This window comes from Heterodontus francisci, chromosome 2 (genome assembly GCF_036365525.1).
Source record: "Heterodontus francisci isolate sHetFra1 chromosome 2, sHetFra1.hap1, whole genome shotgun sequence".
In the NCBI taxonomy this organism is placed as follows: domain Eukaryota; kingdom Metazoa; phylum Chordata; class Chondrichthyes; order Heterodontiformes; family Heterodontidae; genus Heterodontus; species Heterodontus francisci.
In genome coordinates, this window is record NC_090372.1 from 27,474,370 (window position 1) to 27,492,477 (window position 18,108).

Genomic DNA, 18,108 nt, shown 5'->3' on the forward strand with positions numbered 1-18,108 from the left:
ACCAACTGCTTCATTTTATCACCTGCTATAACTCAATAGGACACAAGTTTTCTGAAAACACTGACATTTTGCAAAACATGGAAACCCATCTGTTACATTCCGTATATGCCAGAGAGTAACAGAATTTGTGCAGGTTTTATAGCACAATATGTTAACTTCAAACTATTTCCTGTTTTCCAAATTAACAGTCACATTAAACTGACGACGGGAGAATAATTCCCTGTTACTAACTGATAACTTTAAAGTAAGACTTTACATTTTGTCTTTGTAGTGTGTTGAGATCTACAGCAGATAGGTGCACAACCAATAAATACTTTATATCCTTTCATTTGTCAAATATGCTGTCTACAAAATACAATAGTGTGGTAACTGATCCACCATGCATGTATGTATCTGTTAACTGAAATATCATTTTGTTCATTAACGTTTCAGTGGGCGATCGGCAGAATGACATGCATTGCAGCTCACCGGCGCAGAGTTCATCACTGTGTGATGTACCAAAACAGCAAGTGCTCGAGATCTTGGATCAGAGCAGACAAGTTAACCCTCAGCCTGAGGAATTGGACAGTGAGGATGAAATGGATCAGCGACCAAAATGGCAGGGAGTGACAGGTGTCCTTGAAGCCTACCAAGAATACATTGAAGGTAGGGATAAAAAGAAAAGTCCAACTGAACCAAAGAGCACTTTGAATGTAACTGTGCAACATCTACAGAATTGGATTGTATTTTATGTAAAATTAAAATATACATTTTCCTGGAAACTGTAACACATTAGAATCAAAAAGGTTAGTTTTAGTTCATTCCACCCGGCAAGCAGGGTGATAGTGGCCTGAAAATGGCATTGGGTCACTTAGCACCCCATTTACACTAGTGCTGCATCAGCTGTTGCCTTGGGTGGAGTCCTGAGATAGTTGACCAGAGTGTCTGCCTGTTTCTAGCAGGAGTCCACTTGTAAACTGGAAATTGGGACCAATGACACCGATTATAATTTGAAGTACAAGAAGTAAAAACGGACGGATGCATGCACCACCGTCACCTAACCAGCGCTTCTTAAAGGAGCTGTTGAAAGCCATTCAGAAAAATAGTCTAAGAAATATTTAGTATTTGGAATGCTGCTCCTGCTGCCAGCTGTCCAATGTGCTTCTTCTCTAGGTTCCCTCCCTTTTCCAGGTTCCAACTGTCAGCTGATTCAGTCTGCGAGCCAGTCAATTTCCTACCCTGCCACAACCGGTGAGCTGCAGCAAGGCACCCACTTGGCACCCATTGGGCCTCAAAATGGCTGGGACCTCATGTCGGTGACAACAAGCAGGCAAGCTCCCTCTGGCGACTGCCCATTTACCACCTGAAATTAGAATGGCTCCTATAGAGTTTAACAGCACAGAATGGAAGACATTGTCTGTCACACCAGAAATGGTTCTCTGAAAGAGTTGGCCATTTAATCCCCATTTGCCTATATTAAATTGTTCTTTCTCAAGTATCTGTTCATCCCTGTTTAAAGCCCATTATGAACTCTGCCTCCACCACTGTTTCTGGAAGGGTATTCCATGTCTGTGTAGAAATATTTGCTAATATCTCCCTTTGTTTTTTTTGGTAAGGATCACTCACTATATTCCAAGAGTTCTACCAGTCTGCTGTATTGGAACCAGATGGAGTCGCTAATACTGTCAGTGACTTGGGACAGGGCTGAACGTGAAATTTTGTATAATTAAAATAAAGCATAATAGCATCAGTTAAAGACCATGTTTTTGGCAACATTTTACATATGATTTTATCTAGTCCCCACTGACAAATTAAGACTTTGAAAATGCATGTAGTCCTTAAGGTGTTGCAACCTTTTGCATAGAAGGTGTGAAAATCCAAAGTACTTTAACGCTGCACATTGTTCTACCAGTTTTATCTCCCGCATTGACTGCTGCTCAGGTCCATGCATTGACTCCTTCTGGGATTACTGCATTCTTCTTGGGCATTTGATGTCTGTCTCCTGAGTCCCTGGCATACCAAAGAATTACATTTTTCTTGATTTCACTTTATGTCTGATCGTAGACAACAGTCCAACTTCCCAGCAGTTTTGCTTGGAAAATGAAGGCTAGTTCTGATCAAGTGGAGGTGACTGACAGTACAGGTGCAACATTTAAGTATTCTACATGCATAGATTCAGAAATATTAAGTTGGGAGTTTCAGGAAATGATCAGTCCCCAGTGATAGTCTACATAAGCCTGTTTTCACTCCTCATGGGGCTTGTGTTCCATATGTTTGATCCCCAGATTGTAGTGAGAGCTACTTATAATCCATTTTTGACAGGCATGAGAAAACTGATATTTTCAAACTGGGTCCTTTATAAGAGGAGAGCTGTCCCCAAATGTAGCTGGAAATCCACTCTGTAAGTTTGACTAACATGTTTTATCTTCACTTTGAGAAACATAGAAAGAATTAATAAACAGTGTCAGAGTGCCAAAACATTTGTTGGGGTACAAAAAAACTTTTGTGTCATAAAATGCAATTAATTTTATTGCATTATTCTTGTCAGCTTCAAATGATTAGAACCAAGCCTGCTGACAGCCAGCTGAAATAGTGAGAATGATTAATGGCATTGGAAGCACTTCAGATCTGCTGCAGAAGTCCCCATTTCTGTTTCGATTTATACCAATAATTTGGTGCATAAAGATGGAGCTAGGGGTAATTACACACATCTACATATTTAAAATGCTGGAGAAGAATGGGTTTTAACCTCTTACATCTTGAAATGCCCCTTTTACCAGTTCCATCATAATAACTGAATATGAGTTTATGATTTCGCTCCATTTATTCCATTACATTATTTAAGCGAATGAATGAAAAATGTGCAGCTTATTAATCACAGAGAAAGTAAGAACAACAGTGAGAAAAAGAATCTCAGAAAGAAAAGACAAGCGAAAAATTGCAATGAAGCAAGGAAAATTGGTTAATGTTAGGGATAATTAAAATTGTTAATTCATCTGGCTGTCTCTGCAACATCGCTTCCTTCCTGTTGCACACCAAGCCAAACTTCCCCAAAAGACCCCCCCTGCCCTAGCCCTGAATTTGCAACTTTCACTAGTTTTACTATCTCGTCTCATAGGCTCTCCAAGATCATCTTGTCCATGAGACCCAGCTCCTGCTGTCTCAACCCTATTCCCACTAAACTGCTCACCCTCCTGGTCCACCTGCTAGCTGATAGTGTAAACTGTTCCCTCCCTCTCCTCAGGCACCGTCTCCTTCCTTTTCAGATCTGCCACCAACCCCTCCCTCCTTAAAATATTCACCCTTCTCCCCTCTGCCCTTACCAATTACAGCCCCATCTCCAATCTCCCTTTCCTCTCCAAAGACCTTGAACAGATTTGTTAAGTTCTGGTTCTAATTAATTCATGAGACGTCAGTTCAACATATTATTTTATTAGTCAAAAGACCATGTGAACATAATTAGACATTACATTAATAGATAGTTAACAAGACTCTATCTGACCTCTTTTAATGCAACACCTAATGAAGCAGTTTAGTGCATACTCACACTTGGGACACTTGGCTGTGTTCGGATGTTTCTTCTGTTTTCCCGAAGTGACAGATAGCAAGAGCTTTTTCTGGTGAAAGGTTACAGACCTGAAATGTTAGCTCTGTTTTTCCCTCCACAGATGCTGCCTGACCGAGTATTTCTAGCATTTTCTGTTTTTGTTTCAGATTTCCAGCATCTGCAATATTTTGCTTTTGTAAGAGTGTTTTCCCCTCTTTATAGTCATTTCATTGCCCATATATGGTCATACTTGTGACTTTTACAACTCACTTAAATTATCAAGTTTTAGCTTGTGAAACATAGATTATTGAGTTTTAATTATTGGGATCTTATGACTCTTAGATCATTGAGTAGATTGCTGGACTTACACAGCCATAAGGACCTCATCTTTATCAGATCCTGTTCCATTGGTTAAAATTATCATCCTTTTAGACACTGGTCACCTATCTTTCATTACACACATCTCTCCTGAAATATCTTCCTGTGCAGTCATTAAGTAAGCTCGTTAAAATGTTAAACTTCTGCTTCCTGTACGATTTGCTCAAGATGTGTTATCTTGACTTTAGGGCTTCAGAAAGGCTACATGCAGAAGCACACAATGCTTTTACCCATATTGCTACAATTTATCTTACTCATAATTCTTGCATTAGCCATTGCCTTGGAGTCAATAAAAAGACAAAAGCGAATATATATTCTCCAACAGTATGTTTGCCACCCAAATTCATGCCCATCTTTCCCACAACCCCAGGTTTCAGCCTCTCTAATTGGGTTTCTGTCCCTACCACAGTAGTGAAACTTGGAGCTCTGAGTATTTATTGATGTTCGTCCTTTCAAGTGTAACCACTGCAGGAGCTACCTTTTATGTTTTCGTTACAGAGGCAGGAAACAGGAACTGGCTCTGGTTTCGGGTCAGATTCAGATTTTCAAATGGGTAAGCCCTTAATTGGCATGGAGGCAGGTTTCCTGTCCACTTAGAGCCAGTGGGGCCAGGAATGGAGGTGGGTCTCATTTAGACTCCCATGGCAGCCATCACTGAGGCTGCTGGTTGTCCTGGTGGAGAGATCTGCGTTCCACAGCACCAGAAGGAACAGAGATGTCACAGGGGAGTTGGAGGCCTGGCACAAGGAGCAGGGCAGACCCTCGCTTCGTCGATGCTGACCTGGATCTAGTGCTGGAGGTCGTGAAGGAGAGGAGGGGTGTTCTCTGCCCAGAGGATGGCAGGAGGCCACCTTGTCGTGCAGCAGGGGTACATCTCTGTTCAGTGTTATTCCCCAATGCCTCCTCTTCGTCCTCCTCTCTCACCTCCTACTCCTCCCCCATGAGCTGTCTCCTTTCAGGGCCTCACTGTCCTCAAGGTCCACACCTGTCTAGAGGACCATCTTATGGAAAGTGCAGCAGACCACGACAATCACTGAGACCATTGCAGGAGGGTATTGGAGGACACCACCCAACCAGTCCAGGCACCAGAATCGCATCGTCAGAGCCCGATGGCCTGCTCAGTGGTTGTCCTACTGAGCAGGTGCCATTGATTGTATCGCCTCTGTTCCTCTCTCTAGAGCTCCTGTAGAGGGGTCAGTAGCCATCTCTTCCAGGAAATTCCCTTATCACCTTGGATCCATCCACGCACTTTGGGGGATGGAGTGAAGATCCAAGGCAGCCTGGATTGGCGGAAGATGAAGGAGTCATTGCAGGTGCCGGGAAAGTGAGTGCACACATGGAGGAAGCTCTTGTTTTTTTTTATATTTTAGAGATACGGCACTGAAACAGGCCCTTCGGCCCACCGAGTCTGTGCCAACCAACAACCACCCATTTATACTAATCCTACACCTGCACTAGGGACAATTTATCATGGCTAATTTACCTATCAACCTGCAAGTCTTTGGCTGTGGGAGGAAACCGGAGCACCCGGCGGAGACCCACGCGGTCATAGGGAGAACTTGCAAACTCCACACAGGCAGTACCCAGAACTGAACACAGGTCGCTGGAGCTGTGAGGCTGCGGTGCTAACCACTGCGCCACTGTGTTCGCCGACTATTCAACGTTGAAGGAGTGGAAGCCCTTCCTGCTGATCCTTGGAATGACCTGGTTGCATAGAAATGCAGGGCAATTGTAACTTTCACTGCTGCAGGTAAGGGACTGCCATGGTGGACGCGAGGCCTCAGATCAGAGCACAAAGGTCCAAGACCATCTTCCTGGATAGGTGCAGCCTCCTATGGCAATGGCACTCTGTCATTTGCAGGTAGCTGACTTTTGGGCGGCAGACTATATGTCTTGGGTAGCACTTTCCTCCCCTTGCAGCCCCCCTGCTGTGCTCCTCTGGCCTCCTGCTGTCCAGGAGGTTGCATCTGCTGAAGCTTATCCTGGTGCTCTGTCCAATGTCAGAGCAGCCTGTACCCATCTGAACTGCCTCAGCTGGACTTTGTGCGTCCACTAGGCCTTTCCCTGCCAACCCTAGCTGCCCCAGTGATGCCAGCAGCCTCATGTCTCTCTCCAGATTCCTACCACTCACCATTGAGAAAAGCTAGTCTTCCAGCTCCAGCAATGGCTACTTTGTGGCACTTTTGGAGCAGCTGAGCTTTATTTTGTGCTTCAGCATTATTTTAATCACCCTTCCCATAGCCCTCATGGCCCTCCATAGTGTTCACATCTTCTAAACCCCGCCATGGTCCAGACATGGTGTTCACCCTATACCCGTCCTTTAAAAATTCAAAACTGCTGCTGACAAGCCTGTTAATGAGCTCCACAATGAGCTCAACAGGCAATTAATTGGAGGCATGCGGGGTTGCTGTTCCCCTCCTCTCGGCGTCCCTTTAAAAATGGTGTTGCGTTCCAGAGGCGGCAAGTCCCAGTGCCGACCTCCAAGAACACAATCTTTAAATTGCATTTGCACTTGCCTCCACAGCCAGCAGGCTTTATAAATCTGGCCTGTAGTGTCAGCCATGGCTCAGTTGATAGCACTCTCATCTCTGAGTCACAAGGTTGTGGATTCAAGCCCTGCACCAGCACAAGAATCAAGGCTGACACTCCAGTGCAGTACTGAGGGAGTGCTCCACTGTTGGAGGTGCTGTCTTTCAGATGTGATGTTAAACTGAAGCCCTGACTGCTCTCTTAGGTGGTCATAAAAGATCCCACAGTACTATTTCAAAGAGCAGGGGAGTTAACCCTGGTGTTCTGGTCAACATCTATCCCTCAATCAACATCACAAAAACAAATTATTTGGTCGTTGTCACATTGCTGTTTGTGGGAGCTTGTTATGTGCAAATTGGCTGCTGTGTTGACTACATTTCAAAAGTACTTCATTAGCTGTGAAGCATTTTGAGAGGTCTGGTGTTCATGCAAGGTGCTATATAATTGCAAGTCTTTCATTCTTGTTCCTCCATTTAATCAGCTGAGCGGCACTGACCTTGCCTGGTTCCACTCTTACCTATCCAGTCGTAGCCAAAGAAACTTCTGCAGTGGCATCTCTTCCTGCTGTCGCACCATTACCTCTGGATTCCCCCAATCTTTCCTTGTTCCCCTCTTATTTCTCATTTACATTCTGCCTCTCAATGACAACTTCTGAAGATAGATCTTAACAATATCCTAACTCGCACAAGTTTTGTTCAACCTTCAATCCTTACCTACATTTAAAGGCCGGCTTCCGACCCGAACCTGACTGGACCCGCAACATGTGTCGGGTTCGGGTCAGGTCGCACTTCCGGGTTCAGCATTCAGGCTCGGGTCGGGCCTGGTCGGACACTGTCTAGCACAACCTCAGATAAGTAGCTCCAATGTTAATTTACTTTTTGGGCTTGAAAGATGGTATTGTTAGTTATTTTAAGCTTGTGCAGATTAGCAACAAAGTGAAAAACAGAAGGTAGGTTAACTGATGTTCGGGTCGGGTGCGGGAAAAAATGGAAGGACTCGGGGCTCGTCAGGCTCGGGTCGGGTTTCATTTGCAGACCCGAGCTGGTCTTTACCTACATTGATTCATGGTCCACCAATGCCTCAAATTTAAAATTCTCATGTTCAAATTCCTCCTTAGCCTCATTGTTCCTCCCTATCTCTGTAACCTCTTCCAGCCCTAAAACCCTCCAAGAACTTTGTGTTCCTCCAATTTTGGCCTCTTTGTGCCCTCCAATCCCTCTTTCCCACCATTGGTGGCTGTGCCTTCAGCCATCTTGGCCCAAAGCTGAGGAATTCCCTCCCTGTACCTCTCCTCCTCTCTTCCTTGAAGACAGTCCTTAAAATCTACCTCTTTGACCAAGCTTTTAATCACCCGTCCCTATAACCTCTTCTTTGGCACGGTGTCAATTCTTGTCTGATTATTTTCCTGTGAACTGCCTTGGGATGTTTTCCTAAGTTAAACATGTTATATAAATTCAGGTTATTGCTGTTGTTATATTACAGGCCTGTTTCCAAAGCACTAGTGCTGTAATGTTAAGTGCCTTGTTAAACAGGATTTAAGATCAAAGAGAAAGAAAACAAAATGATAAATGAGTTTGGAGGAAAAATGCTGAGTGAAGAAAGACATATAAGGAGTAAAGAATGTAACAATTTGTCTTTCATCTTCCTATCTCATTCGTTCTTATTTTCTCGCATATTCCCAGCCTGCATCATTCTGGTTTTGTTAAGAATCTTTCTTTTAATAATTTCATAACTATGAGCCTTACTTTCCTCATATCTCTCTGACTGATCTTTTTCTCTTGATGTGTTTACCTTCCTGGTTTTAATCTCACTGCCTTGTATGTTTCTGTTTTGATAATACTCTTAATTCACTATGAACAGTGTAAAATTGTGCACTGCAGAGACAGTTGAAATGAACTAAAATAAATAATCCCAACTGCTTCAATTTTGTTCTTGTTAAAAAAAAAATGTAAAAACTATAAATCTATCCAGACTCAGTGTGCAGGAGGCAGGAAACGGCCATATGTGATGAAGAGAAAGGATAAAGCTAGCTTATGTGACTTTTATTAATGCAATTGGTAAATTATTTTTGTTATGCAGAGAAAAATGTGGAGCAACGAGTCCTTCAGGAGCAGCTGAATCATCTCAAGGAAAGAAATCACGAATTAAATTTGACAGCAGAGCATCTTAGTGCACACATGTTGGTAAGAAGTGACTTGGCTGTACAATAACCAGATGCCTAGTCATGAATCTGCTCCTGAAAAACGGTGTTTATTAAGTAGGGTACCCCTGTGTTTCTGATCGCTTGCTGCACACAGCTTAAAAGGCACCTCCTGCTGTGGTTACACTTGAAAGGACAAACATCAGTAAATATTCAGAGCTCCAAGTCCTCTGAAATGTTCTTTTAAAATCGCTGGATGTCTCTTTGAATTAAATTATGATAAACGTTGGAGCGTTTTAGCATAAGTGTGACATTTTGCTGTCCTGATGATTTCCAATTCTGTTCATTCCAGCATAGTTACTAGGTCACTTGTGTGAAAATGAGATCTACCTGCAATATATTACAGTAAAATGTCAACCATCATTCGGAGTAGAGGTTTATCATAATTTAATTCAAAGAGACATCCATCGATTTTAAAAGAGCATTTCAGAGAACTTGGAGCTCTGAATATTTACTGATGTTTTTCCTTTCAAGTGTAACCACTGCAGGAGGTGCCTTTTAAACTGTGTGCAGCAAGCGATCAGAAACCAGAGACTTCAGGTAATGTCGGAAGAAGGTCTTTGTTAATTGTCAGTTTAGTGGGAGGGAAGGCTCACTCCAAAGTCCATATCCTTTTCATAAACCACATGTACATTTCATGTGATTTGTAGGGGTTGAAAATACTTGAGACCTGATCTCGGTGATTACTTCTCTGCCATCTGCCTGCCCCATGTGCCCAGAAGCTATAGCCTCCGTCCACCATGTGGAGCACACACCACCTCCCGCGCCCCCCGCCCCCCGCCCCACCAAACCCAACTATATTCCCCTTGGACCACTGAGCAAAGGGTGGCATGCAAAACTGCTCACAGATTACTGAACAAAACAATTGGATCTCTTCAAGGGTCCAATCCACCTGGTGCAGACCGGCACAGCTCACATTGTTTCACTGATAAAGTCGCGTTTCCGTCCAGGCTGATGAGTGGGCACACCTGGCATGGGGAATTCCAGCTCCCTGCTCCTACCCCCTCACAATCATATGTCTTGGATGGGACAGTCGGTGGTTTTGCCCCTTACGTAGCAGTCAAGAGGAATTTCGTGGCCATAATGTGTAATTGCTACGATTTGAATGTTTGATGTTAAAACTGACCTACTGGGACTTGCACAGATGCATACTTGGGACTGAATTTAGTGAGGCCGTTGGAGCAGGAATGGAGGCTTGGGCAGGGGGGTCGGAGAATAGCGTCAGACGAGTCCGCCCGGAAATCCAACGTCTTGATGTCAAATCCAGATTTGGTCAGCGGTGGGAAAGCAGCATCGCTGCCCTGATGCAATAGAACTGTATTTTAAATTGTAGAATAGTTAGTTATAATGGTCTGCTACCGGGACCCGTGACAGGCTCATTAAATCCAGCCCTTGGTCTTCACTTGTTGCTCACTCCTTCTTCATGCACAAAATGGCTTTTTGACTTAGTGTTAGCTCTAGGACCATATATAAGTGGGTCCTCTGTAAAACAACATGTCCTGAGGGCTATAAAAGGGAGTCATGCCAGGTGCATGTTTATAGATAGGATGTTTTACATGATGTCTGCATTAACACAAGCCTTCTTTACTATCAATGAGTATTTACTATTACAGAGGTGTTAATGTATAATCTACAAATTGAAGCAAAGTTTAGTCACTTAACTCATCGTATGAGTATCAGAGCACGGGGTTTGCACTTGGGTAAGTAAACAGGAACAATATATACAATACTTTTTCACTAACCAGCAGAGCATCACAGCACTGTACTAGCATATAGGTGGACGGTATTAAGACAGACATGTTAAGAATTAGCCCCAATTCTGGAGCATGAACCTGTAAGTAAGAACTGATTTCAAAAACAGAACAGTTCGCCAAAAAACCTAAATTGGGGTGCTGGTGGAAAGTTTTTCTGTCGTTTAGTTGCTATGTTTTTAAACATTCTGTTTTTAACTTAATCTTTCAGGCACCATACCTGTGCATTTTGCAAAGAGCTTCTTGGGTTTCCAGGGTTGCCTTATCCTGTTAGTTGCATGGAAGCTTGAGATCCTTGCTACAGCTGATCCACACCATGCTCCTGAGTGTTGCTCATTGTAACATTTTGCATCATTGGCCATCAGAAATAATTAGAACTTTTGCAAGTTTAATTTGTCAAAGGACAAATGATGCTTTGTCTAATATTGCCCAGGAAGCCACACCTTTTCTGTGCTTACAGTTATTAAATAACATGAATCAAATGTATAAGAATCTGGTGCAAAACAGTTCCGCTGCAGTGGTATAAAATAAAGATAGTTGTTAGTTCTTTCTACAGATTCAGATACTGCACCTCATTGTGAGTCCATTTGTCTATGTCAATGCAAGAGTTAGTTATATGAGGCCTGATCTGCTCCCCTTTCCCCAGCGCCTACCCCACCAATTTCCAGTTTTCCTTGGTTGAATGGATTTGGAAATCAGCCTGGAAGCTGTTCCACCAACTCCCTATCGGGAGTTCCCACTGTAGGTGTCAGCCGTCATTGAATGATGGTTGGGAGATATTTAAAACTTAAGTCCGTCCCCAAGGAATGTAATCAGTCCTGAAATGATAGATTACACTCCCACACACGCTGTGTTTAATTTGTTTTTTAATCAGACTAATCTTCAGCTGCCCCCAGGAGCAGCATGCCCTGCTCCGCTGCTGGAAGTGCCCAAGGTCTTCAGCAGCCATTTTCTTCCCCGCTCCACCCTTCCCCAGCAAAAGGTAGAAAAAAAAATCAGTTAAACAAGTCTGACTCTGGAAATTTTTCAAAGTAAGCAGCTGTCTAGTTGGGTGGGTACACCAACTTTTACCAGGATTCTGCCAAAATGCAAAATCCCCGCTATGAACATCAAAGAGAGAGAAGTTAGGGTTTTTTTTTAATTTTATGTTGTGTAGGTTTAATAATTGGTCAGTCAAACAGGGGAAGCTGCAGGTCTGTACTGCCCACATCAACACCTCCAGAAATTGTACTGCCCAAACCTAGCCCATTCCCAAGTGAGATCACCAATCCATCATCCCTACTCAATCAAGGATCCGTACCTCATCCTGTCAACCCTCCATATGTAGTGCTGTGAAAATGTATAAAATTATCGAAGTTCTTCAATATTTATTTGCAAGTTCAACATCTTGATACTGCTAAATGACCCAAGAAGCCATGAAACGTAGCTGACCTCAATTCTTAAAAACAAATGGTCAATTGTCTCTACAAATCAAAAAAAGCCACTGTACTCAATTCCAATCAAAGGTTCTTATGGTAATAAAAACCAGTTTGTGTGGTATTTTGTTCCTGCAGGAGCTGAGAATGTGTAAACAGAGGTATGAAATGGAGCGCCAGCGCCAGCAGGCCGCCCTGCACCACCTGCACAAGTGCCTTGATCTGACACACTGCCTGCCCGCATCATCGTACAGGTGAACGGAGGAGCTTTGTACCGCTCGAGCAAGGGCCAAACCACAGCCGGGAAAAATGTGCTGCGGTTACAAAATAAGTTGTTCCTTCCAAGCTGATTGATTAGTTTCCATTTATGTCATTATCATTTACTTCAAGAATCATCAGGATACAGCATGGAACTTCTCAAAGCATTCTCAAACTAAACTGCTCTACTGACAGAAGGCTCCCATTGCCAAACAGCTCAGTGCTTCAGCTTGCATGTTTACCCTTCACAGCCAAGCTAGACCAAAAGCTACATTGAGGACTTAAAATGCAAAGCTGGATTCCATCACTTTGAGGATCCTCAGGGTATAGTAAATAATACAGAAAAGGCCACATTAAAGAAATGAATGTGTAATCAAAGTACCTTTCTGTATTTAATGGAAAACATATTTTCGTTTTGTTTACAATTTGTATCTTGGCTGCAGAAAGCATTTCTTTGCAAGTTTGAATTAGAAGCAAAATTAGTTAAGAAGGCCTGCTGTGTAAAATAAACTGAACGTACAAGGTTTAAAGCAAATACAGATGCTGATTAGTAACTATTCATTTATTTTGTGTGGCCCGAATAAGTTATAAGGGTAGAGATGACTGTCACCAATTGACATAAACACTGAACACATTCTTGTCAAATTCCTTGCCACTACAATAACAAAAGGGTTATTAACCTGTTTCAGGTTATTACCTCTATTAAAATAATGGGGCAAGGGAATTTGATGTGAGTGTGTTCAGCATTCATAATATCCTTTCTATCCCTTACTTTTTCAAAGTACTTTTTTTAAATGCCACACTTTGCCTAACATTTGGATCGATGTAATGTTGATGTTTATATATATTCACAGTGAATCCTTTTTTTGGTTTGTATATTACAGTACAGTTTTACAGCATTATTCAGTGATTATAAAGTTAGATGTATATTTTGAAGTTCTGCAACAGGTTTGCTTTTAATTCAGTTGTTGGTAATAATAAGGTACAGATTTGCATTGAAGTAAATAGATTAATGCAGCGCTAGGGACAGGATTTTGTAAAAGAATAGATCTGTATTTTACTTTGTTGCTTAACTAATGTAAATGCTGAGCAAAAACTACCTTTTACTACACAGCACCGCTTATAATATTAGAAATTACTTGAAGTACACTTTCTATTTTTTTGTAATGAAGTTACTGAAAGCAGATTTCTTGTTATCACACAGAGGTACGTGAAACTGGCCTCACTTTGAGGAAGAATAGGGATCATAAAATGTCTATTTCCAAGCATCAGGATATTTTTAACAAAATATACTGTATGAGGTATTTCAATTGCCTATAAAGGCAAAAAGCTCAAGTGAATGGAGTTAGCATAACATTGTCTAAAATAAAGATTTTTAATTGAATAATGTATAATTATGAGCATTAAGGGAATTGTTATACACAATCTGATGCACTTTTGTGCAATGTAGTTTTTTTTTAAGAAAATGGCTTCTGTGCTATTAAATCTTTGCTGCAGTTAATTATTTCATAGCAATTCCTAAAAGGATAACATTTAAACTATTTTAAGAAGTAGTTCTTCTATTAAATTATTAGTGGAATAATTTGGAATTATGACTATTTACCTAAAGTCTCCAAAATAAGTTGGTTTTCTTTCACTCTGTCATCTTAAGCATTAGCCAACTGAACAAACCAACCATCACATCCTTAAGATAAGGTTAGCCAATTAGTTCTTTAACAAAGCCTAGTCTTTACCATTAGCAACAATTTTCAAATTGTAACAGGTATTTATTATATGAAGTCATGATTTTTAAGTATTTATTCATTATGTCTGCTGTGACTAAAATAAGCATTTGTTAATAAAGTTTTGTACGCATCACGTTTCCCCTTTTTATTCCTATGTTCAGTGTGATTTACACTTTCTTTCAAATTGTAACCTTTAGAAAGCCTTTAGTAATGGAAATTTCCATAAACTTCCGAATTCACACGTGCACACTCAGAAACCCTGTTTAAGTGTATAATTTATGCACAACCATAATGCACCACACTAGTTTTTAGTTATACATTGGAGAAGTTCGATGTGTCACTTCCTGCAGAGATATTTTACTTTGGGGATGTAAGGTTTTGCCTCCACCTAACTCTGCATCCATTTGCATACTTGTGAATTTTCTAGGGACTGGAGTTCAATATTAGCTAGTTGTGTACAATGGATAGTAGCACTTCCTCCACCATCTTCCCTATGTAGGAGAAACAATACCAGATCCTTTCCACAGTGGCCATACAAGATGATGACAGGAGTTAATGCAGCATCTATACCTTTGTCTCTGAATCTGAAGTGAATTATTGCAGACAATTCAGTAAACTGTTCCAGGCAACCCTAATTTACTTTACAACTGCTTCAAATAATTCAGCTTGAGCTTCCACCTGATTAAAAAAGTTTGAGAATCCAGCATAATTGTAAAGAAATGAGTGAAAACACCTCATTTATATCTATTATTCCTAGCTCCAGAACTAATAGACCACTTCTAAACAGAAAAAAAAATCACTTGAAAACCATTCTTGGTGTGCAAGTAAAATTAATAAGGTCTCTAGTGTTAGCCATGACTCAAATGATAGCACTCTCACCTCTAAGTTGATAAGGTTTGTGAGTTCAAGTCTCACTCCAGTAATTTGAGCTGATAATCTAGGCTTGCACTGCAGTACTGAAGGAGTACCTTTGGATGAGATGCTAAACTGAGGCCCCAGCTGCCCTCTCAGGTGGGCATAAAAGGTCCCATGGCATTGTGTGAGAAAGAGCAGGGGAGCTCTTCCTGTTGTTGTGGCCAATATTTATATCTCAACCAACATCACTAAAACAGATTATCTGGTCATTATCTCATTGCTGTTTGCCAGGACCTTTCTGTGCATGTTTTGGCTGATGCGTTTACTACTTTGGGGAATCCTAAAGTCACGAAATGCACTTATACAAATGCAAATTCTTGCTTTTCTTTCTATCAGTGTATATGTAGCAAAATAGCTTTGATCACAGTGGCTGGAATTTTACATTGGGCAGGAGGCCCCAGCCACCAGCTGAAAAGTCGGTGGTGAGCCCGCCTCCACCGGACCTGGGGAGCCACACCGGGATTTTTCCCTCCCCAGACCGTTAATTGGCCTTAGGCAGGACTTCCATCTCCTTGAGGCAGGAAGTCCCACCTAATGGAGCTGCTGGCCAATCAGCGGGCCGGCAGCTCCTATTCCTGGTAGCTCCTATTCCCAGCAGCGCCACCGGGAGTGGTGCCACTGCTGGGACTACACCCAGCCATCGCAAGCAAGGTGAATGACGGCCCCAGAACGAAGATCAGTTTTTGGGGCCTTGCTGGGGACAATCGGCTGGGCCCCAGCAAGGCAACGGGGTGGTTTGGGGGGGTTGGAGAGGGGGGCGGGGTGGTGTTATGTGGTGGGAAGGGCAGTTGGGGCTTCGAGGTCGGCCCCCCATGGCGTACAGAGTGCCCTTCAACAGGGCCCTCACCGCAGCCTGTAAGAAGGCCACCAACTTTCACCTGGCCGTGTTCTTGGGGACTTTGCCTTCCACCCGCTGCGGGTAAAATACCCGCGGTGGTGGGAGGAGGAGGCCCTTAAGTGGCAGTTAATTGGCCACTTAAGGGCCTTGATTGGCCTGGGGTGGGCGGGCTGTTTCTCGCCACTGCTGCCCCACGTAAAATTGCAGTGGGGGTGGGGAGGTGTCTCGGGAACGGCCCAATCTACCTCCCACTCAATTTTATGCCACCATCCCCCCACCACCCCCCCCCCCCCCCAGCCACAAGCCCGCTCGTTGGGGGGCCATAAAATTCCGACCAGTGAGACATATGTAGTGGTATATACAACTCTGTATGCAGTACTGTTTTCATGTTAGACAAAGGCCTTAGAAATTTAGAAAATTTACAGCAGAGAAGGAGGCCATTTGGCCCATCACATCTGTATCAGCCAAAAAAGAGCTATCCAGCACAGTATCTGAGCTGGTGGGTTAGAGTGCAAGGTCAAGTCACGGTGCCTCCTGTTCATTGTGGTGGGGTTGCTCAGCTCTTTGGAGGCTGAGCAGATATCAGTTCTTAACTATTAGAGGAAGATACTGTTCTGTATTCAAGAAAAAGAACCCAAAGAAAGTCTTTCATAAACACAGGAAAAGCTTGTTCCTTTTTCAGCAAGGAAGCCTTTGAATTGTAAACATTACACATTTCCTTTTTATACATAGGATTCAGGATTATTACAAAATACACCATGGGAATACTATGGATAGATGGCCACACTCTCCCCCTGTCTGAAATAGTTACTGTGAGGATTTAGAGAAATCACACTTGAAGCTCGAAAGAAAAAAAGTGAACGTTAAATTCCAGATCAGAGCGATCAGCCTACAGCAACACAGGATTCTTTTATCTGTTAACCCAGCATGATGCTCCCGAATTTGGAAGAGTCCAATGAATGAAATGTTTAACTAAAAGTGCAAATAATGTTGGTTGAATATTACTAATTCCTTGTGTTTTTAATATTGTTTTTTTGGGGGCCTACCACCACCTTCAGGGCAACTTAGGAAAGGCAATAAATGCCAGCTTTTCCAAGGATGCCTGCATCCCAAGCATATTTCAGTACCAAATAAAAGTTGTTTTTAAACCATTTCAGCTGACTCATGTGCCAAATTGTAATAGAGAGCGAGGAAAACAAACCAGTGAGGAAGGACGGTGAAAAATATTGAAACACAACGCAGAATATCCATTAGAATTGACCAGATTCATACTGAAAAGTCTAAGAGGGTTATTTTCACTTTAATTGGGTGAAAATTGGGTGATTGTGCCACCGCAGGCCATTTTGCTTATCTCCTGTTTTTTCTTCCATTGACATTAATGTCTGCAGCAATGTCCATGAATGCAGGGCACCAGTGAGGTGAGGATAGTGGCTAGTGAGGGAGACATGCTGCATTTCCTGATGGTGAGTGTTGGGTGCCAGTTGCCTTGTTAGGGCTGCAGGGGAGCCTTTGGGCTGCAAGTAGAGGTCGACAGCTGGGCTAGAGATCCGGGGCTGAGTCTGCATTTTTTTGGTGAGCTTGTGGGGCTGAGAGACATTTTTACTTAAGAATAGATGTGACAAACCGAAAGGGTGAATTCCTAAATTTAGGCCAGTTGAGATCTGACATATACCTACCATTCCAAGGAAATTAGTAATAAATCAAGGATTAGAACTCTCTCAAGTCAATGTCAGCAACAGAACACTATTGGAAAAAATAATGCCACTAAAGATTGACCAATCCCCAAGTTTCTGATGATTTCTACCTCAGGGTTTTAAAGGAAGTAGGAGAGGAAACTGCAAATGCTTTAGCCATAATCTTCCAAAGTTCGTTTGATTCAGGAATTGTCCCTTTATATTGCAAAATTGCAAATGTAACTCCATAACTTAAGGAAGGTGAGAGAATGAAATTGGGAAATTATAGACCTGCTAGTCATCTGTTGTGGGGAAGTTATGAGAATTTATAATTATGGACAGAGTGATTGAGCACTTACAGAAATTTGAGCTGATAGAGATCATGGATCTGCAATGGGTAGGTCATGTCCAATTAAACTAATTGAATTTTTTAACATGAGTAGCTAAAGTAGTTGTCATGGGAGTACCTATAGATGTGGTTCATGTGGACTTCCAGAAGGTGTTTGATAAGGTTCCACAAAGGAAATCGTTAGCTAAAATTAAAGCTCATAGAATTGAAAACAAATTATTGATCTCGGAATATTATTTGGGTGGTAGAAGATAGTAGGGATCATGAGTATTACACACTTGAGTTGGAAGGCTATTTACTAAAGGTTTAGATAACACAATAGCAAACCTTGTATTCAAGTTTGCTGATGACACAAAATATGCTGGTATAGCAGTGTAAACAGGAACATAAAATTACAAATGATAGACTAAGTGAGTGGGCAAAACTGTGAGATGCATTTCGATGTAGGTAGGTATCAATTTATCCCTTTTGAACCAAAAAAGATGGATCAGAGTATTATTAATTGATGAAAAGCCAGGAACAGTCTTTGAATGTCCAAAGATAATTAGAGAT

General features: G+C 42.2%; 1 protein-coding gene across 3 annotated transcripts in view; it reads left to right on the plus strand.

Annotated features, from left to right (window-relative positions):
- The window catches only part of LOC137383387 (genetic suppressor element 1-like), a 319,556-nt gene extending 305,651 nt beyond the window's left edge, over positions 1-13,905 (plus strand). For all 3 annotated transcript variants that reach the window (XM_068056168.1, XM_068056178.1, XM_068056185.1), the window contains 3 exons: positions 433-645; positions 8,513-8,616; positions 11,938-13,905. In XM_068056168.1, coding sequence (XP_067912269.1) covers positions 433-645; positions 8,513-8,616; positions 11,938-12,057 — 437 coding nt within the window. In that variant the 3' untranslated portion in view covers positions 12,058-13,905. The remainder of the gene's footprint in view (positions 1-432; positions 646-8,512; positions 8,617-11,937) is intronic.
- Positions 13,906-18,108: the final 4,203 nt, after the last annotated feature.